This window comes from Juglans microcarpa x Juglans regia, chromosome 8D, assembly GCF_004785595.1.
Source record: "Juglans microcarpa x Juglans regia isolate MS1-56 chromosome 8D, Jm3101_v1.0, whole genome shotgun sequence".
In the NCBI taxonomy this organism is placed as follows: domain Eukaryota; kingdom Viridiplantae; phylum Streptophyta; class Magnoliopsida; order Fagales; family Juglandaceae; genus Juglans; species Juglans microcarpa x Juglans regia.
The window spans coordinates 22,819,461-22,847,252 of NC_054608.1; the positions used below are offsets into that span (position 1 = coordinate 22,819,461).

At 36.9% G+C, this 27,792-nt stretch overlaps 1 protein-coding gene across 2 annotated transcripts; it reads right to left on the reverse strand.

The window, feature by feature from the left end:
- Positions 1-5,862: 5,862 nt before the first annotated feature.
- LOC121242971 (serine protease SPPA, chloroplastic) lies at positions 5,863-26,604 on the reverse strand. 2 transcript variants are annotated; one of them, XM_041141018.1, is made up of 13 exons: positions 26,139-26,603; positions 25,690-25,873; positions 24,358-24,495; positions 22,697-22,867; positions 22,520-22,623; positions 22,040-22,107; positions 21,175-21,341; positions 20,518-20,587; positions 19,348-19,502; positions 18,481-18,586; positions 6,979-7,066; positions 6,737-6,880; positions 5,863-6,410 (listed from the first exon to the last, which is right to left on the reverse strand). In XM_041141018.1, exons 1-13 carry the CDS (start codon positions 26,565-26,567, stop codon positions 6,180-6,182), a joined length of 2,055 nt encoding a protein of 684 aa, XP_040996952.1. In that variant the 5' UTR covers positions 26,568-26,603; the 3' UTR covers positions 5,863-6,179. The 2 variants fall into 2 exon arrangements, 1 of the variants encoding a protein (XP_040996952.1); XR_005936027.1 differs by lacking the exon at positions 5,863-6,410 and having other exon boundaries at positions 6,819-6,880; positions 6,979-7,148; positions 26,139-26,604.
- Between the last annotated feature and the right edge of the window lie 1,188 nt (positions 26,605-27,792).

Genomic DNA, 27,792 nt, shown 5'->3' on the forward strand with positions numbered 1-27,792 from the left:
AACAGAGACATGGGTTTGGGTAACCTATCAACTTCGAATCTTCAATGGGCAGTGATTGACCTATGATCGAGGGACGGTGTTTTGTGTTTGAAGATTCATAAAAAAATATATGATATATATATTATTATATATGAATATTTAAAAAAAGGCACCACATACGAAATATTAGTAATACACTAATATACTTGATGTATATATATATATATATTAAATCTCTAATCTCTTATACTGATATATATATAAATATTAGTAATACACTAATAGTATTAGTACATTAGTATTAGTATTAATATTAGTTATACTAGTAGTCATATTAGTTATACTAATAGTTATATTAGTATTAGTTATTATTAATACTATATATTATACTAATAGTGATATTAATACTATATATAGTTATAGTGATTAGTATAATTATATTAGTATTAGTTATAGTGATTTAGTATAACTATATTAGTATAAGTTATAGTGATTTAGTATACTTATAATACTATAAGTTATAACTATACTCTATATTAGTATTACTCTTAGTTATAGTGGTTAGCATAATTATATATTAGTATTTGCTATAGTGATATATAATAGTATTAGTATAAATATTATACTAACTAAATCACTAATAGTATGAGTATACTAATACTAGTATATCACTACAGTTAATAGTACCCTATAGTAATATAACTATATTAGTATTAGTTATAGTGATTTAAATTTTAGTATAATTATATTTGTACAAGTTATAGTGATTTAGTATAGTTATAATACTATAAGTTATAACTGTAGTCTATATTAATATTAGTATTAGTTATAGTGATTAGCATACTTATATATTAGTATTTGCTATAGTGATTTTAATTTAGTATAACTATATAATATTAATAGTATAAATATTATACTAACTATATCACTGATTGTATTAGTACACTAATGTCTAATACTAGTATATCACTATAGTTAATAGTATCATATAGTAATATAGTATTAGTAATTAATACTATAGTGATTTATATAGTAATTTATATATAGGCTTAAAGTGGTTTACTAATTTATATATAGTAATTAATACTATTAGTAATTTATATGAATAATACTTTAGTTATTATACATTAGTATTATATGTTATTATAAATTTATAGATTAGTGTTTATCCATTAGTATTGCAATATTACATGTTGATGTTATTATGCATCTTAGTGTTTATAGTATATTATATATATATTAGTATTACATGTTATTATATTTATAAATTAGTAATTTAGTGTTACATGGTAGTAATATTGTAAATTTGTAATAGTATGATATTTACATGTAGTCATATACTAAACTATTATTAGTCAATTTAGTCTATATATTATAGTATAAATATATTATTTAACTAGTATATTATTAAGTTTAACTAACTATATAAGATATAGTTGTATAAAATTTAAATAATTAATATATAGAAAAACACATCTTTTTATAAAATATGTATAAAATCGGAGGTGGAGGCGGGGTCGGATCGGAGCGGAGCGGAGCGGAGCCATAGTCGGTTCATCAATGACTCCGACTCCGACTTCCAAGAGGAAAAAACCTCCGACTCCAACTTCGACAAGTCGAAGCCGGTGCGGAGTCAGATTCGGAGTCGGATTGTTGATTTTTGCTCAGCCCTAGCACGCCAGCTTCTGCCATTGACTGTACATCCTCAGACCACTACCGTCGTGCCTCGCCGCAACTAGCCCCTCCTCCCTCACGGCCTCACCTCATCTGATAGACCCCCTCTCTCTTCCTTCCATGATTTCTCTTCTTCTCTCTTTCGAAAACCCATTGCCACCACATCCTCAACAGGCAACACCACCTCCATCTATTGGTGTAGCAACCCACAACGACCCCGTAGCCCACAGTCCTGCACCCCAACCCCCACGTCTCTCTCTCTCTCTCTCTCCTCTTCTATGTTTCTCTCAACCCACGACCTTAGCCTTTGCTGCTCCCACGGGTTGCCTCCTCACTCCACCGTCGCAAGCCAATAGCACCCCTCACGACAGATCACCTCCCATTTTCCCCTCCTCCCTCAATTGGCCTCTACACACACACACACACACACACACCTCTCTCTCTCTCTCTCTCTCTTCACCATGCACCGCCACACTACAAGGCCAACAATCTCTTTGTCTTCACCATACACGACCAGCCAACACCATGAAGCACCCACCCTCCACCATAACAACCGTAACAACCTAGCCCCTCCACACATGGCTCACTGCCCAGCCACCTATCAGCCCCTATTTTTAAGGCCACAACAGTGACCACCAAGCCTCAACCCAGCTCTTTCTTGCACATCTATAGCCATAACTACTAGACCACTGGATAGCAAGCGGCATGCAACAAGCTCTCAGCCCCTAATCCTGGTATAATTTCTATCTCTTTCTCTCGATAATTTATTATGGTTGTGAAGCTTAATTGGTGTTGTGAATGGTGCGCTATTGTTGGTAATTGTGAATTGTGAACTGTGGATTGTGAATGGAGTAGTTGTGATTTGGGTGTGGAATGTGAAGTGATGGGGATGGTTGTGCAGTTTGCGTTATGACTGTGCATAGTGTGAAGCGATGGGGCTGTTGTGCAGTGTGTTGTAGTTGGTTATATTCTCAAACTCAATTCGTGATCTCCTACTACCCAAGTAAATCAGTCCATGAGAGGGATAAGGATAAAGAGGGATAGAGGTTATACCCAAACCGAGTGGATGTTTCATGGTGGAGCATTGGGTGGCTCATGGTTGGCCTCACAATTGCTGGACATGACGATTTAGAGTGGTTGGGAGGTTGAGTTCATTGAAACAATGGCGACAGTGGCTTGGTGGTTTACGATGGAAGAACAGGGGCTATTGGCTTTACAGTTTGGTGGCTGGGCGACTGTCGGTTGCTCGTCTGTGGGTTCAATGACTCACTAAAAAATGAGTAGCGCAAAGGCTGTCACAAGTGCAGGAGGATGTCGCGTAATTGTTATAATAAATTCCTAGATAGTCTCCTCACAGAAAGTTACTTAAAAACAAACTCATTTAAAATGGTGAAAATATGCACAAAGAGAAAATAAAAGTGGTGGTATGTGCAATGACTGGAAGAGTGCAATGAGAATGAAAATGGCACTAGTCGTGGACTAGATTCTATTTTTATATTTTTTTGAGTGTCGAAATGAAATGTAAGAGACTAACAAATTGAAACTAACAATCAATGAACCAACTAAGCTAAACAATCTCAATTAATCAAAAAATTAATTAATAAAATCGAAATTAATTAAGTCCTAATTAACCTAATATGCGATAGAACCAAAAGATTAACAAAACGTTTTTTTGATCGGTAAGTCTAAAAGATTAACAAAACTAAACTAAGAACTAAGCTAGATTAGAAAATAATTAATGCAATATGAGCTAAAAATTGAAAAGCTCCAAAATCAAAATTCTAGGGTTCATCTTTGTATTTGAATCATATATTCTCAAAATCAATCTATTACAATTGTAATGTATATTTAATGGAAGATTAAAGAAGCAAGAAAAATAACTAAAATCAAGTAAATAAACAACAAATAAAATGCCCAAAGGTCTAAACCAAATATCTCAAAAACACATCATAAACTTTAAGCTAAAATTAAATGAATAGTAGAGAGTGGAAAGAACAAACCAAATGAATGGAGATGGAGGTGGTAGGCAATGGAGGAGGCTGGGCAGTGGCAGTTGGACCCTTCAAGGTTCTTCAACGTGCGGTGTTCTCTATTTGTGTTGCATCCAAAAATAACAAGAAGAAAAACATATGCCGGGTCCCCCATGCTTTTTTGCATCTTCAAACCAAAGTGTAAAGCCCCAACGCCTTCTATTCATTCAAAACCGAAAAACTTTTTTTTTTTTTTTATCATGCGGTGTGCGTGTGTTTCTTTCTTTTTCCTTTCCGGTGTGCGTTGCCCAGCAGCAATCAATATAGCACTCGCCTACGTTCAACTACACTCAGTTCCCGAGAGACTTTCATTGGCCGAGTCTGGCAATCTTACTCCCATCTGCTTGTTTCTTTGTTGCTGGATTCATTAATCTTAGCATTACAGTTAAACTGCTTGTGAATTGTGGCGTTTTCTTCACATATACGTTGTTTTTCATAAGCAATACAGTTCCAGTTCCATTGCCTCTCAAGATTACTAGCTGGCTCGTCTATGCCATATACGTCCTTTCAGTTGTTTTAAGCTTTAAAACGGAAGTGAGAGAGTATTGTACATGATCTGGCCATATGGCTAAAATAATTATGAAACCTGGTGATCATGAATAGATTAATTATTAAAGAGATGTATATGATGTCAGCATTAACACGGACGTTGGAAAATGCAAAATTTGACGTGTATTCATAAGATGTCGATATTCCTATGTATTCAATCAAAATTGAATATTTCTGAGAGAAGTATTACAACTATAGTTAAAGAGATTTCGTAAAAGTAAACTCACAAATTAATATAATTTTATATATATAATATATTAAATTTATTTTATAATAAAAATAATTTTAAAATCTAAGGTACCGTATTAAGTTAGGTCAATTTGTGAAATCTCGGCTGTAGCATTTCTCTGTTTGCAAAACAAAAGAAACAATAAGTACGTGTGTAACGTGTTTCGGTGTTTGGATTGGTTGCTCATGCATACTGTTAGATGCTGGCTAAAAAGGATATGATGATTATGATCACCCAACAGAACATGAAGGATTGACCCGAAATAGGTCCAAAAAAATTGACTGCAAGAGTACAAGTACCAATTTATATTATTTTATTTTAAGCTAATTGGATCTCTCATTTTTTAAAGAGTATTGCTACAGAATAATCACTATAACTGTGCACATATTGCACACATTGTGATTACTTCTGATTCTTTTGTTTTTTTGTTTTTGGTGCAAAATGCACAAACGGCTTCTACCTCTCTCTCTCATCAACTCTCTCTCGTCGGCTCTCTCTCTCATCAGATCTCTCTCTCATCCCTCATTGACTCTCTCTCTCATCTCCACTCTCTCTCTCTCTCATCACAGTAGTAATTTTGAATTTGAAAGATGTGTGATTTGAATAATGCCACATAGAGTGCAAAAGTGGCTGCTACCAACAGTGGTTGCTCCCAATATTTTTCCTTTTTTTAAAATAACCGCTTAAATAGAGAGTGATCTGCATAGACAACAACTCGTTGTAAATGAGAATTATCTCAAGATTAGAAAATATATTGTGATTATAGGATGCTTGGAAAATAAGATAAGATGAAAATTTTGTAGATAATAGTCAGATAGTTTGTGAATAGTAATAAAATAATTTAAGTCGAATATTTTTTCAGTTTTGGAAAAGGTGAAAAAAAGTTGAATAAAAAATATTATAAAGTAAAAATATTGTTATAATATAACTTTTATTTAGACATTTGAAAAAATTGAATTGTTTTCTATTTTTTATTTGAAAGTTAGATAAAGTTTGTTACGATCTCACATTGACTAAATATAAGATTGGTTGGTAGTTTATAAACCCCTAGACACCCTTCCCTTGTAAGCCGGTTTTCAATAGTAAGTTCTATCTAGTGGGTTCATAGCAAAGTTATAATAATTAGTTTGAAAATATTTATATTTAAATTATTTTTGTTTGGGCACGTCAGAGATCAACCCCTAGGCGGTAGAGTACCAGTACCCAAAGACAACCCGGCTAGGTTAACATGAATGTACTACTCAGGAGAGGAACTTCTCTTTATTTTTGTTCCAAGCGAGTGTTAACTCGTGCAAGATATAAAAAAGAACATTCAAACCGAATAATTATTATCACATAATTCAAGGAAACTTTTATGGAGAAATCAAATCCAGAATATTTGAATCTAGGGCTCATCTGTAGTCATAAAAAATTATTTTAACTTTGAAACATGTGGTTGCTTAATGTGATGAATCATTTACATCAATATTCCGGTTGAGTGAAAGCCTATCAATGCATACAACTTTGTATTGCCTGAATGTTTATAATGCAATATATGCCTGAATATGTACATAAAATAGCATTGCCAAGACAATGGGAAACGAAAGGAAAGAAAAATAAATCTTACCATGTTTACTTTCATTTCACCTTCATATTTCCAGACCATGTAAACGATCCTCTCCGCGCCAAAATCATCATAACTTTAAATAGATTTTGAGGCAGAAGAAGATGACATGAGTTTAGAGGGAACTCAGGTAATCCTTGAGCAAAGTGAAGATGGGATTGGCATAAGCATATCCCTCCAGTCTTTGAAAAATAATTCCATCCATCCGGGCTTGAACTCCATCAGAAAAGGTCAATTCTTCCAGCAGTACTTTCAGTGTTCTGTCAACTCCAACAAGAGTATTCCCTATGCCACTTAAGATCTCTGGAAGACTAGGGGAGGGTCTTGAAAGCTCCACTACAGTAACCTGGCCCCATCCAATCAAATGCATTAGAATTCAATTTCTTCCAAGACAATGGAAGGAGCAACCAAACTATGTTTCCCATTTTTAATATGGACATAATAAACACGGTAGATCCAAAATGTGGATCTACTGTGTTTATTATAATCCCCATATTTGGATCTGACTATATAATCCCCATATTTTTAATATGGGGATTATATAGTCAGATCCAAAATGTGCTAAAAAACATTGGTTGGAGAATAGTCGTGTGATTTTTACAGTAGTAGTAACCTGCAGTAGATTTTGTCCAAACTGAATTCATTTAAAAAAGAGCAAAATAGTGAACAAACCCGTCTGTCTTGAGGTATATTAGCCTTCAGTTTTGCTATAGCAATAGCACGAGAAAGTCCACCAATAGCATCAATCAAGCCTCTGGAAGCTGCATCCTTACCCGTCCAAACCCTTCCTTGTGCAAACTCTTCCATCTTTTCCACCTAAGATGATGGAGACATTGGACAGATTTCAGATTTTGCATATGAGAAAGAAATGGAGCGTCCGGAATTCTTGTTGAACATAAAAATGATCAACATACAGGCATTGATCTGGAGAAGGCTGCCTTGTCCCGAAATTGCTTATATGCATTCTGTGCAGACTTGGCAAAGAGTTCTGCTTCATCCGGTCTGTATAAAAAGTTGGTAACTAGTTAATTGTAGGAGCATAGAGTTAAACTCCATGCTAAGGCAAAAGGCCTGAAGCAAGGTCCTGCAAAACGTAACATAACGAGTGGCATCAAAGTCATCAAAGTTCAGCAGGTTATAGGAACAGGACAGCTACAACACAGTGCAATGCAGAGTCAGGATTGATTGCGCCACTTCATTTTTGTGGGATAGTGGTAAATTAAAACACCAGCAAATCAATTATTTGGTACATCAGAAGCCAAAACAAATTTCTATGTAATATCAAACATTTTTTTAGACTTAAACATGAACTTTAGTGTTGTTATTTTTACTGGAAGCGAAAGAAAAAAAAGGGGTATGTGAATAACAAAATTAATACTTGCTTGTATTCTAGAAGACGATATGGACATTTAGTGCTTCTGAGTCTAAACACATAAAAGATCATAGACTCAATTTATAACTACAAGCCTGGTTTCCTACAAATTACCAGAGAGACAGAATAAATGAGATAGAGATAGAGATAGAGAAAGAACTGTCCACAAAAGTACAATTTCTCAAAATTTTGGGTTTTCACCAGGGCGTGTATGATATGCAAAATACACCTCCAGAATGGAATGGCTATTCCATGGGAATGACCATTACATCATTTGGTTAGGATTTTACCACTAGGAATACATTTTGAGGATGGTTATTCCTCTCAACTTCGACGGAATTTAAAAGGTTTCTGTGAAAACCCACATTATTTTATCATAATCTTGAAATTTTTAAAGGTGGCTGGCCGCCTCTTACAAAACCTGGGGTGGCACTAACGCCACCAAAGACCCACCCTGAAAACAATAATAACAACACTGGCTCCAGTTTCTGTAAAAAGGGGTACCTAGCTACCCGTTGGCTTTTCTTAAAATAGTATTCTTTGACAATTTTTTTTGCTCAGAATGTTATTTTTTAAGAATAATTTTTTATAGGCTCAAATATGTATATGTTGTTTTAAAAAAAATGCTACCACTATAGCCCCCGCCCTAAGCGATTTTAAAAAATTGTCGGAAGAACGGCCTCGTTAGAAAGTGGCTGATTTGCCGGGCCATCCATTCTGTTCTATTATATTCTTCTTTTTTAAAATAAAAGTGGGTTTTTTGGAAAATACTTTTTAGCGTTCAGGTAATTTAGGAATTTTGATTCAATTTTGGTAGAACATAAATATTTAATACAAAACAAAAGAATAGGAATGGTCATTCCATTTAGGCGACCTACTACATTCCCAGTAATATCTATTCCTATTCCTATTCCTAAGGAATGACCATTCTGCATGCCAAACTTGCTCAACGTTATTGATCTATCAAGCAGCTACTCCCCCAACTCCACCCAACTCCGCCAAACATAGAAAAGAATTGACAACCTTAGTAAAAATTAAGAAAACCAAACAATTGGTGGAGAACTAAGTGATTGTTTCATTGAAACAACGGGTCATCATGGATATACCATCGGAGGGTGTTGATTTGGAGGTAAACTTTACTCCCAGGAGATTTTGTGATGATGCAATAAGAGATGAGACTCATGCTTTGTATTCCTACCCACTGACTTCCTACTACCAATCTATTAGTGGGATTGGGATGTCTACAATGGCTGAATTTTCTCTCCGTGTGATTTCCCCCCTCACTACCATTTTTGTTTCTCATTGATTCATGCTGGTGTTAGTAATCTTCTTAGCTATTATTAAGGAGTGTAAGTTATTAAAGATGGGACAACCAAACTGACCCTCCTAGAATAAAAATTTTTTGAACTCTTGGTGGAAGGCGGTTGATTGGTGTGCATTGTAGATAGAGGTAGAAGGGTGGTAATGGAGCTAGTGTCGGGAACACTTATTGTGAAATGGGTAGTGCAGACACCAGAGGAGTGCTCCCGGTTGGACGAAAAGGAGCTGCTCAGAACTTCTCGCAATCGAGGCTTCTTTCACAATGCTATACCATAAACTTGTGGATATATTTCCTTGAGTGCCCTATCGCCACACTATATATCATGCCAAAATATAATTTTGGACCCATCACCCTAAAGCAGGTATATCTTGAATATGTCTCCCAACCTCTTCTTATATGCTTCCATAGCCCCACACTATGAGGCCCACTCACCTCATTGGAAAACCATCCTCCCCATGGTTCACCATGCTTCAATTTGATGACACTTCTCCACAAGGCACCCCTCTCATTGTGGTATCTCCATAGCCACTTGCCAAGCAAAGCTTTGCTGAAAAATTGCAAGTTCCAAATACCCAAACCTCCTTGAATAGGAGCGCATATTGTCGACCATTTCACCAAGTGAAATTTGAATTCGTCATTTATCCCCCCCGCCCGGGGGCTAAGAAGTCATGTTGGAGTCTCTCCATGCAATGAGTCACCTTGGTGGGGAGCGGGAATAATGATAGGATGTAAGTTGGCAAGTTGGAAAGAATGCTTTTGATTAGGTGACCCTACCACCCTTGGATAAATACATCTTTTTCCAACTTGCCAATTTCCTCTCCAATTTTTCTTGAACATTGTCCCTGTTTGTCCCTGTCCCAAATAAACATTGATTTGAACGGAGCACCCAACTGGAGGCCACGATATTTCATTGGAACTAAGATATCTTGCATTTCAAAATGGAAGCCAAACTCTCTGCATTAGGAACATCCCCCACCGAAACTAGTACTGATTTGGCCCTCAAGGCTCAGGTTTGATCATGTCAAGCCCCACAAAAGATTAGGTTGTCATTGGCGAATAGGAGATGGGATAAGTTGAGAGACCTCACCTACTAAAAACCCAAATATGAAGCCACCCTCCACAATGCCTAAGATCATCTTGCTAAATGCTTCCTTCACAAAAACAAAAAGTAGCAGAGATAGAGGATCACCTTGTCTAAAGCCTTGTGAGCTTTTAAAAAAAGCCTTTTGGCGTGTTCTTGCTCTTTATAAGAGTTCCAATGGGGCTCCAATTGTATCATTGACTAATCCATTTGGAGTATAGGTCATCTGGTTTGCCCTTCCATTGCGGCGTTACAAAGCCATAGAAATACAATGATGAATCCAAGTACACCATTTCATACCAAAACCCACATCTCTCGAGCATGTAAAACAAGAATCTCCAATTGACATGATCATAAATTTTTTCCATATCCAACTTGCACAAAAGCCCTGGCTCTCCCAACTTGAATCTACTATCTAAGCATTCGTTAGCAATAAGCACCAAGTCAAGAATTTGCCTACCTTCGACAAAGGCATTTTGAGGCTGTGATATTAACTTCTCCATCACCTTGCTCAATCTATTCGCCAAAGCTTTGGAGAGAATCTTGTACATCCTGCTCACCAAGCAAATGAGACGATAATCTCTTACCTCTACAACTCCAGGTCTTTTTGGAATGAGCACAATAAAAGTAGTATTAAGGCATTTTTCAAGCCTCCCACTTTCAAGAAATTCATGAAAGGCCCTCATTGTGCCTTCTTTGAGCACTCCCCAACATGTTTGGAAAAAAGCCATAGAGAAGCCATCCGGGCCTGGAGCTTTTTCACCCGCCGTGCTTTTTAATACTGCCTAACCTTTGTCTCTTCAAATGGCCTTTCAAGCTGTTCTACTTCTTGTGAACCAAGAACATCAAAAGTAAGCCCATCTAATCTTGATCTCCAAAAGAATTGTTCCAAGAGCACATTCTAATAATATTTGACAACGTGATCAAAGATCTCGTGTTGGTTTGAGGAAGTCACCCCATCAATCATCGTCTCTTGGCATTGTTTCTCCTACATGAATTAGCCATCCGATGGAAAAACTTGGTGCATTTATCCTGTTCCTTCAACCATAGTACTCTCAAATTTTGTCTCCAATAGAGACCCTTTCAATATCTATGTCACTTGGGTTTTGCGAGCATCTCTGCTTCAAATAGTTCCCTCTCCTTTTCCACTCCCTCCAAACCCTTGAGTAGGGTTGTGCATACGACCCGCATATCCGATCAACCCTAATGACCCGAATCGTAAAATGATGGGTTGGCATCGGGTCAGATGTTTAACCTGACTAGAAAAGAGTTTGCAACATCGGATGTAAGACCCGACTATATATATTCTTCTATCTGAACTCTAAAGCAGATCGAGGAACCCTAGCTTCCAAATCGCACACTATCCCGACTCACCATGCCTTTCACCATCGCAGTTCTACATCTCCGTTCACAGTCACCATTCACCGGAGTACTGATGAAAGAGTTTGGGGAAAAGAAAATAACAAGGAGTTTGGGTGAAAGCAAAGGGCATCGAAAAATCTCCTCATTTCCCCCAACTCTCAACCCTTGTTCATCATCAAACCCTAGCGCCCGTGATCTCTTTGCGCAGAACCTGTTTAATCCTCTTACGTTTGGGTCTACAGGAACTTCCATGACAGAGGTTTGAATATGAACTTGGGTTTCGGTTGACAAGAGAGAGAGAAAGAGGAACCTTTTCTTTTTCTCTACAAGGCTTCACTCTGTTTTCTTAGGAGCCATGAAGCAGGTCATCAGCACAGAAGCCTTCACTAAATTTCTTGAACCAGGTGATCTATTCATCTGATCTCGTTTGTCTTTTGATCTCTCAAAGGTACAGAAGCCTTCACTCGTTTGTCTTTCGATCTCTCAAAGGTACAGCCCAAACCATAATTTTAGAACTAGTTTTGTAAAGTTTTCAAATGAAAGAACGGTTTTTAGTTTCTGATTTGCTTTCTGTTTGGTGGTAGACGTAAAAATCTGGGCCTGACACCAACAAGTTTAGACATCAAAATCTTAGGGTTTTCTATGTTTGCCGGAGTAATAAACTGTCTTTTGTTTTTTCTGTTGTTTTAGAACAATTTTTTCCCCTTTCACTTTAAACATCTTTTTTTAAACACCAAATTTGACCAAACCCAGAATAATCTTCCCAAAAATATAAAAGAATATTATCTGGTACTTATAAGAACACTAATCATTTTGTCATTTTGTCATTCCTAATATTGGCTTACCTGCCACAAAACTTCCATCAAGGCAAGATGGTAGCTTTTTCATATCAATGAATCATGATGCAAAGTATTTAGTATGATTAGCTTTTAAGGTTTCGGTAATTGGTAACATGAACCAGGGATGACTCAGTGGAGGTGGGTAGCTACACCCTTCTTATAAGCCCTTTTGTAATCAAGGTATAGTCCAAGTTGAGTTGGCACTTATAACTGGTTCCTGCTTGTATTGGAATTTTGTGCATGCTCTCTAGATGGACCAGTTAGACTCTGTTTTCTTCACTGGTTATAAACTTTTAATGTCGGCTTTTGTGCAATTTAGTTTTAAAAAGGGCTTTAAGGTATACCTCTAGCATCTTGTGCTCTCTCCTGCTAAAGCCCCTATTCTAGTCGTTGGAATGTGTTTGAGGATTATACTCATTTCAAGCCTCATTTGGTTAATCCATAGATATATTTCGTGTTGATACTCTTCTATTTTTCAAAGCCTAATTATCAAAGTTTTAAAAACCGTTTCGTACCGGCCGGTATGGCTGAAATTTACCGTGCCGGAACAGTACTCGGCACAGTGGAAGTGGATGTTTCGTAACGGGTCAAATACCAGTCACTTCGGTCAATACCAGACAATACTGGCTGGTTTTCAGATTTCGCCCAGTATAGAAAAAATGGTCCAGAATGTTAATTAAAAGTGAATGGCAATTTTGTAATTAAGAGTGAGCTCAAAGGGCTTTTCGTAAATATGCTTTTCTAAAACTCGAAGCCTAAGGGGCGTTTTTCGGTTTTTCAATTTTTTTTAAATCCTTTTCGCCAGGCGTCAACTCTCTCTCCTATTTCTTCTTTAGATCTTCCTCAGATCTTATAAAAATGTACAAGCAGCCCCATACAATGGACAGTTTGTCAACTTTGGTTTAAATAACTGATGTGGTACTGTCATTAGAGTGACATCACAGTGAGATGAATTTATCAATTATTACAGTTAGAAGTATTACTAAGTTTTACAGATGAAAAATGCTACTCATCATCATCTTCACACCATACATCACACATAATTTTTTATTTTTTTATTTTTCTTACCAAATGTTTTATGTATGGACGATGAGTAGAAAAAATCAATTATGCCCAATTTCTGATGATTTAATCGTGGTGTTCCAAGGGTTTTAGCAAGAATATTTCTTATTTACATATTTTATGTTGATGAGGAATGACTCGAGGCTTTGAATAGAACTTGAGAAATTATCTATCAACCTTGATGATCATATGCACTAATTGTGTGCTTGTGACCTCTATCTTCCATATTTTCCTTTGTTTTATCAGTTGCTGAAATTATATAAGTTTGCTTTGCAGGTTTCTTCAATCCATTACTGGCAATAATTTTGACTGGCAATGATTTTGCTTCAACTGAAACTATATATGATCTTGCATGGATTGAGGCACTGCTGGCTGCTAAAGATCTATTCCCTAGAGTGTTGATTGGCAATGATTTTACCTCTACTGAAGATGTAGTTGTTTCAATGGAATAACTCCATTTACGAATGCTGCAGGAAGGCATTGGCAAGGCAGTCATCAAAGATTGTGAATCAATCATGCTATTAGAACTCTATGAGTTGAAAAGCCAGTTGAAGGCTCTTCAACATAAACATGTAATGTTGTTGGACTCATTGAGACAACTGGAAGTACTTTTCTTGCTTCCATTTCTCCATCCTAGCACATTATACGCTGGTAAACAGTTTAAAATAAGGATGACAATCATGCCGTGGTTCTGGGGGCATGAGCTGGACAGTTACTGCTTACGTTCTGAATCTTGTCCCAGTATTCTACCTTGTTTATGGACTTAATATCTTGTACATCTTAGTGTTTCTTGGCAACTTGTGTGGCATGAAGCAAGGTTTCTGTGTTTGATGTACATGTACGATAGTTGATGCAGCAACTTCGAAACCACAAGAACCTTATTAATAACCTTTTAGCGTTCTCTATTTTATTCCCTTGAAGTTCATCTAGTCTCAAAATCTTGATTTAACTTCCAAACAATAAAAACCCCAAGATCTCAACCCGACCCGGATTCATCGAGTCGGGATCGTCCAAGCAGACTGGTCAGGCCCAAACCTGACTCGGGCTGGTCGGGTTGCAGGCCTACCCTTGAGTTCCTCGAAGAGTATTTTTTTTGACGTCCCACATCACCAAACACGTGCTCATTCCAGACCTTCAAATATTTTTTTGAGGACTTCAATTTGCATGCCAATATGTAACTTGGTTTTCTGTAGAATTGATAAGAAGGCCACCACTGTCTGACTCTATCAAGAAATCCTTCTGACTTCAACCACATATTCTCAAGCTTGAAGTACCTTGGACCTCCATGGAGACCTCCACAATCAAGGAGGATAGGAAAGTGATCTAAACACAACCTAGGGAGTCTCTTTTGAATAAGACCCGGATAATGTGCTTCCCATTCTGGTGATACTAGAAATCTATCGATCCTTGACCAAGAGGGGTGTTCTCGGTTGCTTGACCAAGTGAAAGAGCCCTACAAGAGCTACCTAATCTAGTCATCTTGTTCAGAGATGAAAGTAGAGAAATCTATCACAGCTGGGTTAAAACTAGAGCTACCTAATCTTTCACAAGTGAGTAACATTAAAATCAACACCAATACACCAAGGTAACTCTCATATGCTGCTTAGTCCTGCCAACTCATCCCATAATTGACTCTAGTACAGTCTAGGTTTGGACCATAGACTCTAGTGAAACCCACCGAAATCCATCTACAACATTCTTGTACGAGTAGAGAGCTCGTCTTTGATACTTAGAACGGAAATTTTCTCTGCATCGCACCCCTTGAACTGAGAGTAACCATCCCTTCTTGTGTAAACTCCTCTGGCTTTCAGCACAGCAGACTTCTTCTCTCTACTCTTCTCCTAACAGTAACTTCTATCTCCTTCGAATACCCATACTGCCCTTCGTTCCTTGGTTTGGCAACCCTACACTTCTCGGTATCTCCACTTTTCTCCCAGCGTCACCTTTAATGGCTGCGGCTGAACATGAGACTACCTCTGCGTATGATGTAGGGGTAACTCCACCACGTGTAACTTTTGTGAATAGTTGCTGTTTGAGAGTTTCAACTCCCTCTGTTCCTTCCCTCCAGTTTTTCCCACATTGCCATACATCGCATGAAGCTCCATTGCCATCTTCCTCCAACCTTTATCTTCTACTTCTTCAAGGATGATGATGAGGCTTCTCCTTCCACCGCCTCTATACTCTACTATGGTCAGGTATCGACCACATACATTAGAGGACCTTTGTGCAATGTAAGCATTGTTGCCTAGGCAGGATGTTCTGAGAAATTCCTTGTTACCATCTGAACAAGAGCATTCATCCAAAGTCTGCACAACCCAGTTCGTTGTTGGAGTACCTAGTACTAAGTCTTTAGTCACCTTCCTCTCTCTATGATGCACACTGCACGACTTCCTGCAAATGAAATCTCAAATATCTGTCTCAATAAGGACTACTTTCAAGCATTCCATCCTTAAAAGATTACCTTCGAGCATTCTCAACATTGCTCTGGAAGCCATTATCCGACTCCTCTACCTTCATCAATATAAACTCATTCACATTTCCCAATAAACGACCAAGGTAAGCAAATTTTGAGAGAAATCAAAATCGGAGGTCGGAGAATTTACCTCTATAAAAGGCATTTTGAGGCTTTGATTTTAGCTTCTCCACCGCCAAACTCAATCTATTCACCAGGAAATGAGTTCCTAAAGGTCTTGGCGAATAGACTGAACTTGGTGGTGAAGAAGTTCAAATCAAAGCCTCAAAACTCAAAATGTCTTTGTTAGAGGTAGGTCAATTCTTGACTCGGTACTTATTGCCAACGAATATTTGGATAGTAGAATCAAGTCGGAAGAGCCGAGACATTTGTGCAAACTTGACATGGAAAAGGCTTATGAACATATTGGAGATTTTTTGTTCATATGCTTGAGCGATGTGGCTTTGGTACAAAATGGTAATCATGGATCAACCATGATTACTCACCATATCCCACCTATTATTTGCTATCGACCCTCTAATCCTTTGTGGGGCCAAATAAGATCAAATTCAAGCCTTGATGGACCTTCTTTGTTTTGAAGTTGTTTCAGTATTGAAGGTGAACTTGGCCAAATCAAAAGTAGTTCCGAAGGGAGATGTTACTAATGTGGAGAACATGGCTACCATCTTGGGATGCAGGATATCTCGTTTGCCAATGAAATATCTCGGCCATCCCCCTTGGGTGCTCTGTTTAGATTCAAATATATTTGGGATGATGTATTAGAGAAAATGGAGTAGATATCGGCTAGTTGAAAGAGGATGTACTTACCCGTAGGTGGTAGGGTCACTTTACTTAAAAGTACTCTTTCCAACTTGCCAACCTACTTCTTATCATTCTTGCCTCCCACCAAGGCGGCTTAACGCATGGAGAAACTTTAGAGGGATTTCTTAACAGGGGGGATGATTGATGAGTTTAAGTTTCACTTGGTAAAATGGGCTACAGTATGTTTCCCTATCTCAGAAGGAGCACTAGGTATCAGGAATTTCTAGGCTTCTAACAAGGCTTTGTTTGGCAAATGGCTCGGGAGATACCATCAAGAACGGGCATTGTGGAGAAATTTCAAAGAATAGAAGTATGGTGAAGCATTGGGAGGATGGTGTTCAAATGAGGTAAGTGGGCCACATGGGGTAAGGCTTTGGAAGCATAGAAGAAGAGGACGGGTTTGACGGGATACATATTTTAGAAATACCCGCTTTAAGGTGGGTGACAGATCCAAAATCAAATTTTGGCATGACATATGGTGTGGCAACAGGATACTCGATAAGGTTTATCCAAAAGTCTATGGGATAGCAAGAATAAAAGATGCCTCGATTGCGGACCTTTTGGTTCTATCCAATGGTGCTCCTCAATGGAATGTCATTTTCGAGATGCACAAGACTCGAAAGTCGACGCATTTTTGGAGTTTTATGACCTAGTATACTCTACTCGCATGAGAGGGGAAGTTGACGACAAGATTTTCTGGCATCACTCCACTCCTACCAAGCCATGATCTTCGCATGATACAAATCAATTCCCATGGAAGAGTATTTGAAAGACAAAGGCATCCTTAAAGGCACTCTTCGTTGTATGGACAGTTTCCTTGGGAAAGATCCTCACACTTAACAATTTAAGGAAACGTCAACTCATTATCATGGATTGGTGTTGTATGTACAAAAAGAGTGAGTCGTCTGTTGATCATTTATTACTTAATTGCAAGATTGTCATGACCTTATGTAATGATTTCTTCACTCAGGTGGGACTAAGTTGGGTGATGCCGAGAAGGGTGATCAATCTCCTAGCTTCTTGGAGAGGCTTTTAGGGTAACTCTCATATTGCAACATATGGAAGATGGTCCCAATATGCCTATAGTGGTACATTTAGAGGGAGGGACAAAAGAAGCTTCAAAGATTGAGAGCGATCAATGGATGAGCTTAAAAAATTGTTTTTCAATATTTTACTCTATTGGTCGGTTGTAATTGATTTTAATGGAACAAGCTTCCATGAATTTCTTGTATCACAGAACTAGCATGCTCAAGCGATACTCTTGTATATGTCCCGTAGAACTGGGCTTTTGCCTATTCTTATGATCAATAAAATTCTGTTTACGGATCAAAAGAAAATTAGTGCGATTGGGATTAGGATATATGGGTCAACTCGTCTTGAGGGTGCCCTAGTGTATTGTGTTACTATGGTTATGTCTATGGTCAATATATTGTCAACGATATTGCCATGACTGTAAATATAGAGTAAATATAACAGTAGCTGTAGGCTAGAATAATTAGTTAATTCCAACGGCTATTTTCCAGCCTTGTATTGAGGAACATGGTCGGCTGATTTCCAGCATTGTATTGAGGAACATTGTTCCATATAATGGGAAGAACCCTCACAAAGAGGGCATCAAATTCATTCTGACATGGTATCAGAGCCCCTCCTCTGATATTCATTTCTGAGGCTCTTAATCCTTCGTGTGCGACGGGAAATTTTTTTTTCCCTCTATTTTTAGCAAGTTTCATCGTTCTCTTGGCATGTTGGTCAGTTCTGTGGTGATCCAAGCGTGAATTTACTTGTCCCGTGGCAGTTGATCACATTTGTGGTGGCATTCGTGGAAGTTTGGAAAAGTTGTAATGATTAGGTAATGACTCGATGAAAAAGTTGAAGATTTGAAATTAAACAATATTTGTGTTTGAGTGATGTTTGGGAAGAAAATTATGAGAAATTTTGAGATGAGATGAGATGAAATATTTCCCAAACAACCACTTAGGTTACATAGTAGGCAGAAGACTCATACAGGTTTCAATGTGAACCTGAGACTCATATGTACAAGCAGAATCATCCTGTCATGTCTCACAAATGATACATAAAGCTAGCAAGTCACAAGGCTTAATTACCTGAAAGGCCTGTTTTCAGCTGCAAGGAGCTCAGCATATCTTCCCCTTGATATGATTTCCTTGTTGAAGCCAATCTTTTCATACAGATTTCCCAGGTTAAACTTCCCTACAAACAAATTAATGACGCATTACCATCAACCTTTAGGGACCAAGGAATGACTTAGGAGATTTCTCTTTCTAGCTTTATCCCAGAGTTATTTGTTCAATTTCATAAGAAGATGCAATTTGGATTTTACATAGAAGCACGTCAGCTAATAAAATTACACCTCCCAACATATATACGAAGAGGTGTGTGTGTGTGTGTGTGTTGTACTTTGCTTCAAGGCACCTGGAACCAGAGACATGCAGAGAAACTAATTAACTTCCAAATGGAAAGCACATTCTGATCCAGGAGCAATGGACAGAGATGAGAAATTATTGACAAGTTACTCATATGAACTTCTTCAGTTACAGACCTTCTGGACCCTTTTCCGGATTAAAATCTTGAAAAGAATAAAAATGTTCAAGCTTAATCACCACAAACTCAGTCGTGATTGGGTATAGAGTACTACTTATAGATGTATATGGAATTTGGAAATGCTTGCTTAGTGGGTCCCAATCTTTTTCAAAATAGGTTGTATGCTGAGTGTAACCTGCAGATAAGATGCATCTGTGGAGATGTCTCAAGATCCCTAACAGCATTCCAAAGGGTATTCAATAACTAAGATTTTTCTTTTAGCTATTTCTGGAGAATCTACAGGAGAAACTAATTACAAGGTTTTCTACAGTAAGGAGGATTCAGTGCTAAAGTTAACACCCACAGCTCTGAGGTTCACTTCTTTATATATATTTTTTTTTCTTTTTCATTGAAAGCATTCTTGGCTTCACCTGTCACAACTCCGATAGAACCAGTCAAGGTTAGATTTTCTGCAACAATAGTTCCTGCTGCCATCGCCATATAGTATCCTCCACTAGCTGCCACATCAGACATTGATGCAACGACAGGTTTTGATTCAGCCAAAAGTCTGATTTCCCTCCACATTCTGTACAACATAAACACCACAGGGTAAGTTAACCATAGGACAGTTTCTTTAAACAATTCAATACAAGAAACCAAAGGAGGGCCTCCCCTTGGTGGGGGTAAAAACCCAGGTAGGCTTGTGGCAGCTTTCTTTGGCTCAAAATGCCAATTACACATATAACAGGATTGAAACTTTAGATACAGATTCAGGAAATGTAATTAGACACACGCATAATATGGCATGCCTAAATGACTACCTCCGCATTGCCTCATTAAATCAATTGCTAGGTCAAAACTAAAGGAGGAGAAAGGTCCAAAGTCCATAAATTTGGTCCGCATCGACTCAATAGACAGAGAATGTTGCCTCCACCATGCCCCAATCGCCACAGTCTACACCAGTTTTCAGGGTCACAGAAAGCTTCTGTGGGAGAAAGATTAACTCTAGACTTTATTTTTTTGGCCACTGAGTGGTTAAATACCAGTTTCAGGAGCAACAGCTTGGGCTCAGTGCCACAGTTTGCTCACTAAATGTAAAAGAGTTGGTCATATTAATTGAGGCATAGAAGATTTTGGTAGATACATCCAAGATGGACACTTTTCTCATATCCATTATGGAGTATAATTGCTATGAATGGAACTCTTATCACGACTCAATAGCTGAGAGGCCTAAGTCAAGGCGATTGTTGCAGATTTCCCTATTCTTGTTGGAGCAAAGTAGCACAATTTGATATCATGTTTTCCGGTTAGTAGAACTAGAAATCAAGTGTTGGTGAATTCAAAATTTCTAGCAGATGTAACTACTAATCTTTGGGGATGATATTAAACAGCTATGTTGCCTAAGGTGTGTACTCCTGCTTTGTAGTAGTATAAATACTAGAGTTAAAGCAAATCAGTTTCAGTGTGTGCTGCTGAGAATGTTTTAGGTTGCCTCTACTATCTTACTTCACATATCAAAGGATTATTTTCATTAATTTTTCTTTTGGATAAATAAATGGTTTCAAATGACATACATGGAGGTAAAATATAGAGGCACTTACAAATCAGAAGCAAGAGCATCCCCTCCAGGGCTGTCAATTCTGATGATTGCGGCCTTATATCTTTTTGACTCTAAGGGCAAGGAGAAGGGAGAAAAAGAAAATCAATATGACTGGAAAAATAACTTGACTGTGCAAATAGCTAGTAGCTAAAAAGGTAAAGAAGGAATACGGTAATTGGTTTCACACAAAGCAACTCCCAAGCAGATAAAGGCATGATCTTTCTTATACTTCTTCTAATTAAGGATGGAGGTTGAAATAGAACACATTCCAGGCCACCCCCAAGCAAAGCTTACAGCCGCATGTTGTGGATGCATATGGATGTTGCCATTCATTTTTATTTTTATTTTTTTTATAAGTATATGGATGTTGCCATTCTTCAGGTAATTTAACTAAGTCCTGGTCTTCTTTGAGTTCCTCTATGCTAGCAGTCTTTAGATGCCTACAATAGGACTTCTTAAGACTCAAGCCACAGATGCCTACCATGGTATGGAATAAGAATACACCTTCGCATTGACGTAACATGAACATATTTAGCATATCACAATCTCATAAGGCATGGTGGCATGACTCGCATCTTAAGAGCAAATTGTCACATCTCCACAGTAAGAAAAAGGAGCACTAGATCAAGCAAATTTGAATTATAAGATCTATCCATACCTCTGACACTACGAATCTTCTCAATGAACTGCTCTGCAGTAATACCCGAACTAGGGGCACTTAGTGGACTTCGTACACGACTAATGCTCCCTGAAGCTCTGATCAAAGCTATTTGGTCTTTACCTCCTGATAAACCAAGAGTCCATTTTCTAACTCGAGAGTATTTTCTGTAATATCATGAAAAATATCATGAAAAACAAATTATTCTGAAATTTAATATTTTACGTCTTTTAACATCCAAGCGATTTAATTAGTGGGACTACTAGACCAGTCATAAATTACAGAGAGAGATATGAACTTTTTCATATTCATAGCACCAATTCAATAAAAGATCACATGACAATGATTTTCTAATGTGTATGCAGAAAAAGTTACGTAGTGCTGTAAATAAAAATGATGATGCACATTGTCACATAAATATGAATAATCTAATATTTGATACATACATCAAAACATTGAAGAGTTGCATGGTTTACACGGAGACTATAGAACAAGAATGTTTGTCTACGGATGCTTACAGAAATTTAGATCGCGAAATTGTTCATTTATCATATGAAAGGCAAGTGTAGCCTCACAGCAAGGATTCAATCAAAACATAAAACCTAAAATTAGCAGGATATTGACAAGTTTTTACATGATGTTGGATTATGATACAGCAGTCAAATACAGTTGCATTGGCAACCTAAAGATTAGATGCCTGCAATAGAAAGTAACACCAATAATTTGTCTAGATAGTAGAAAATGACAGCTCTAATTAGATCAAAGCCATTGTCGGGTTGCCAACAACAATGACTCCGGTGAACAATATACTCTAGTAAAAACCAAAGCAACCACCATTGCAAGCCTCCAACAAGAAGTTGGCTACCTGTAATCAACCATAGGAAGATTTTTATCTTTCTGCATTCCTAGTCTCTCACTCAACATTGAAATAACCTGCAACAAGTACATGTTACTAAAACATCCTGAAAAATCATCATATCAATAAAAAAAGGCTTTACCATTTGAAGGACAAACCACTTCCACTAAAAATGCCCGTCACACTCAAAGAATTTTAAAAACATTATGATCAATGACCAACATATAATTATCAGAAACAGCAAAAAGTGTGGTAGAAGCACTACCAATAACTTATCTGAAAGAGCATGTGGAGGCAACCTGATTTTAGAAAACCCTCTAATATTATACCAAACATCAAATTAGAATGTCATCTCACTCTATGAATATTCCCTAGCATTTTTAATGGCATGCTGTAGCAGATATTGGTCCTTCAATTACTCTATATTTCTTTTCCAAGTTTCACATACTCAAGCCTAACTTCAAAGTAAACAGGAACATAAATCTGTACCTCGTCATCATAGAATATTTTTGTTATCCAACCCTCTTCTTTCAGCCTTTCAACTTGGAAAACGCCTTCATTGATGAAGTTCTCAAGATCTTCCCTTGTCTTCCCTATGGAAAATTTGAAAAAACCTATTAGTTTAGTAAATACTTGAAGATTGAGAAAGCCTCAGATGCCAAGTACCTTGTGCAGAAGAAACTTTATCCAGCCAATCCCCATAGATGTTGTTTAGCAATGCAGTCAGCATCTCACAATTTTCTTCAGACATTGTAGTGCGTGTAAGTTGATCCCCAGCACTCTTGTATTTGCCAATCCTTACCACTTGTGGCTCAATTCCAATTTTGTCCAAGACACCTGCACAAAAAGAAATTCCCAAGCTCTATTAAATATACAATTAGAGTCATGCGTTAGTACCTTTTCTAAATTGACAAATTAGGAAAGGATTTTAATGAATTTGTCCTTAAAAATTCATTTCTTTTTTTATAGGTAAACGATTATATTGTATTAATAAGAATAGGCTTAGCCCAGGTACACAGAGAGTATACAAGAGATAACACCTATTTAAGAAGAAGAAATAGAAATAAGAAAATCATGAAAATATTGAAATCTACAGCTTTGGCCCAAAGAAAGAGTTCTAACAAACAGTAGTCTAATCTCCAATGAACGCTCTCTGTCTTAATTGTCCTTAAAAATTCATGTAAGCCCAAAAACAGTTACATGATTTTATCCAAGCATCTAAAAGTTGCACGTGCGAGTACATATGACATTCAGGATTACCACAACTGCTACAAAATGCAGTTTTCTTTCTCAATTCAAAGTTGCATGATGACAGAAGAGCCAAGGCCATGATGTCCATATATCGAGGATTAATTTATAAAACCACCAGCAGCAGATATCAACCATGCCTTGAAAAGGGGTGCCATGCAACTTTGCAAGGATGGATTCTCAAACCCTGTTTGAGACTTCACTTACACAATCTAATAATTGAATGTCTTATTTTGGCCTATCAACCTTAAGAAATAAACCATTTTAAAAATTACAAAACTTTTAGCACATTCAAATTCTGATTTCTGAGGCAGAGACTAATAACATAAGCAAGCAAATGGTTCATTTAGACAGCAAAATGCTTGTGCTCATATATAGATTCCTTTGTATTAACTAATATATGTCTGAAAATACAACAAAAAGTATTAATTCAAGATAACTAGAGCTTATGTGTTGAGTCCAAGCTCATCTGAGCCAACAGAAACTGTCTATGAGGATTTGATCTCAGAACACTTGGGATGGTAAATGACTTAGAGAAACAGAAAATTAACAGTAAGAGGGTGGTTTGGAGCTTAAAGATACCTAGGCATCAAGGTATAATAATATTTACTAAAGGGTTTTGAGACGTTTTGATGAGTTTTATACATATTTGGGAAAACAAAAGTACTCAAAACTCTTCATAAACATTCAAAAGATATATCCTGATAGCCTTATCAAAGCTTGCAAGAAAAATATATAATAACTAACAAGGTCAACTTAACTCTAAGGAGTGATGCTTGAACAGTAAAACATAACAAAGAAAAATAAGCACTTGCAGGAGCATGTATCTCTTCACATACACTGGAATGGTAATATTCTTTCTCACAGTATTCATTGGCATATGCTACAATGTCTTATTTGATATACTCATGTTTACTTCCAGCAATTGATTCTTTAAATTCCCCTAACCCCTCACCCCCCCCCCCCCCCCCTTCACCCCAAAAAAAAATAAAAATAAAAAACAGAGAGAAACCTTCAGATACACTAGCTTTATCCAAACTTGCAAGAACGCTACGTGAGAACTAGCAAAGTCAACTTACCTCTTAGGAATGATGCTTGAACAGTCAAACCTAACAAAGAAAAATAAGCACTTGGAGGGGCATATATTTCTTCACATGCACTGGCAAGGTAATATTCTTTCTCACGGCATGCAGGGGCATAAGCCACAATGAATTTACCTACAAGTAAGGATCAAATTTAGTCGTCCTCAAAATAGATAATAGCTTGCAGATCAGTATACAAAACTCTATGTTTAAAAACAATACATAACTCAGCTATCTGCACAGAAGGTATTCAGTATCTTGGAGATAAGAAACAAAATCGATGACCTTGCAATGAAAAAGAGAGAGCTACCAAAAATGAGAATGGTAACGACTCATTTGGACGCTTAGAATATCTCAAAATATCTATAAATGGTAATGAAATGGTTTGAGTTAAATGTTTTATTGGGTTTTGGAAAAAGATACAGAAAAAGTTGAATAAAATTATTATAAGTTAAAAAAATTGTTTGAATATTATTTTTTAATATTATTTTTGTTTTGAAATTTGAAAAAAAATTTTTTTTTTTTTTGTGTTTTGTTTAGAAGTTTGGAAAAGTTGTACTAGGTTTTGTGTTTGGATAATGATTAGGTAATAATTAAATGAAAAAATTGAAGATTTGAAATTGAAAATTGTTTTATATTTGAGTGATGTTTGGGAAGTAAATATTTGAGAATATCTGATAATGCCTTGTTACATAAACAAGGCCTAAGTCTACTAAAAGATCTTACAAAAGTAAATTTTCAAACTGATATGGATTAATATAGTACGACAGGTTATAAAGCTCATTCTAGCATAAAGTAGATCTGATGCCGTACATCAAGCTATGTCAATTTGTAAGTTTAATTTTGTAAGCTCTCTTAATAGACCTAACACTTCTCACCAAAATTTGTTAAGCATCTTATTTTCAAGATAGGTTAATGCATCTATAAAAAAAAGATTGGTTAATGCAAATACAGCTAACATTTAAGAAATGGTGCATCTAAATGTTCTTTTGATAGGTAAAAACGGTGCATCTAATGTTCCAAAGATTTATTGTCTGTCCTATAGGCGAATAAAGAAAACAGGACCCCTCCGCTTTGAACAAATGTAAAACACAAATCCAGTTGCGATGGTTAATACATCACTGGTTTAAGCACGTTTAATCGAATTGATCACTGCCATGGGCTACATGTTTCATACGCATCAGGAGTTGGCACCTCTTCATTTTTGCAATTACAATAACCAGGCATACTCCATCCCAATTCTAGAAGCCTGAGAAAGGTCAATGATCCAATTCAACTTATTCGGAACATGCATATATACTCGCAAAATAAATATCCTTGTGACACTACCTGATTTCTTGAAATCCAAGATATGCCTTCGGATTTCTTCAACTTTACCCCAGCCACAACTCAAGGTTTCTACATGGAGATAGATACCAGAAATACGAGGATCATATGTTGCCTTTACAATGTTCTCACAAATTTGAGGTAGAGAAAGTCCCGAAGAGAAACGGCTCTTCAGCTGATCGGATATCTAAACATGAGAAAAAGAAGAAAAGTTTCAATTTCTATCCATTGCCGAAAGAAAAACAGGGCAATAACAAACCCAACAATGCTTACAATAATGTAAATGGACAACTGTATGCTAATGCGTGATAATCACATTTAAGATACTCAAAATACACTAATATAATTCTGCTGCAAAAGAAGCTTTTAGAACTCAATCTCATCCTACGCTCTACTCTCTAAGCTTAATTTCTAGGGCATAGATTGGAAATAGCAGAGGGAGAATACAAAACCTGGCCGCGCAACTTCATGGTCAAGACGGTGCCCTTGCGAACGCGCTCCCAAGGGAACGCAATGAGCAACTTAAGCTTCACGGTGAACTTCCTCCACCAGCTAAACTCCTCGAACTGAAACTCACCGGTCGGGTAGTCCTCGCGCGGACCTGCGAAAGTCTCGCCGCCATCATCAACCTTATTCACCTCGGGCCCTACTTCTTTTCCTTTGGTTTCTTCGTCGGATGAATCGAAGGCGCGGACGGAGAAGGTCCGGCGGTGAAAGGAGGGAAGAGGAGAGGGAGGCGATGAGAGGAAGAGAGAGGACAGTCGATGAAAAGGTAGAGGGGAGAGGGTGAGATGGGGGCTGGAGAGGGTGAGTAAGGATGACAGAGTTCGGCGGTGGATGGAGGTGAAATGCGGGGAGTTGAAGAGCAGGACCTTCGACATTTTCGTAATCGAGGAGTGTACTAAGGTGGAGCAGGAGAAGTAGCCACTAGAGAAGGGAAAAAAAGGTGTAGTTTTGTCCACGTAATCATGTTATGGACCGCCACCTTGTCATATCCTTTTCGTTTTTTTTTTTTTTCCTGTTTTTTTTTTTTTCAATCAACCTCATAATTCTTATTTATTTTTTAAAAAAATTATTTATTCTCCTCACACACTATATACCATTTTTATTTTTATTTTTTTCTTTATCCAAATATGTGATGAATGAAGAATAGAAAATTCAATTATTTTAAAAATAATAAAACCAAAACAAATTTAAAAATAATAAAAATATGTGTGGTATATGATGTATGAGGATGATGAGTAACAAAATTCTTTATTTTAACATCAGCCATTCAAGAATATAGCATCTATTAATTTTAAGGGTATACTGGCATTCCTCAATAAGAATTTATTCACAATTATACCTCAAACAATTCAATAAAAAATTCTTTTAATTCATAAATTCTTAATACTTCATTTCATTTTAATATGGAAAATAATAGCCTTACAACTATTTTATAACTCTATATGAAATGGAAGGTAGTTTTGTAATAATAAAATTTAATTTTAATGGAGTGGCAAGATTTAATTGGTTGTTTGAAAATGAGTTGTAAAATAATTGTAAAAAGTTGTAAGTATATCATTATTCTTTTGGGCTACATTTGGGTAGTAAGGTAATCTCAAATGATTTGTGAATAATAGTGAAAAAGTTGTGAGAAAGTAATATAAAATATTGAATAGTAGTGAATAGTAATAAAAAATATATGAAAAGTAATAATAAAATATTAAATGGTAATAAAGGATCTCAGTGAAGAATTTTGAGAAATGTCTATCTCATGGGATGTAGATAGAGAGAGTATTGTATTGCTTATATATTAGTTACAAGGATACAAGAAACTCATCAATAGCTCTATACAAATAAGGCAAGAAACATAAATGTATAGCTAGACTTTCTAAACCTATACAATTGACTTAAACATATACAATAGACTTTCCAAGTATGGTGGAGCTAGTCTCTCAAGGAGGATAATATGCAGCTGATCTACTCTTATCATGTGGCTGATTTGGTGCTGATACGTTATCAGTCCCCCTCAAACATGGTCGAAGATTTGGGCAAAGGCCAAGTTTGATACGAAGGTTTGGACAGTGGTTTGGTAAAAATGTCGGCCAGTTGGTTAGGTGAAGT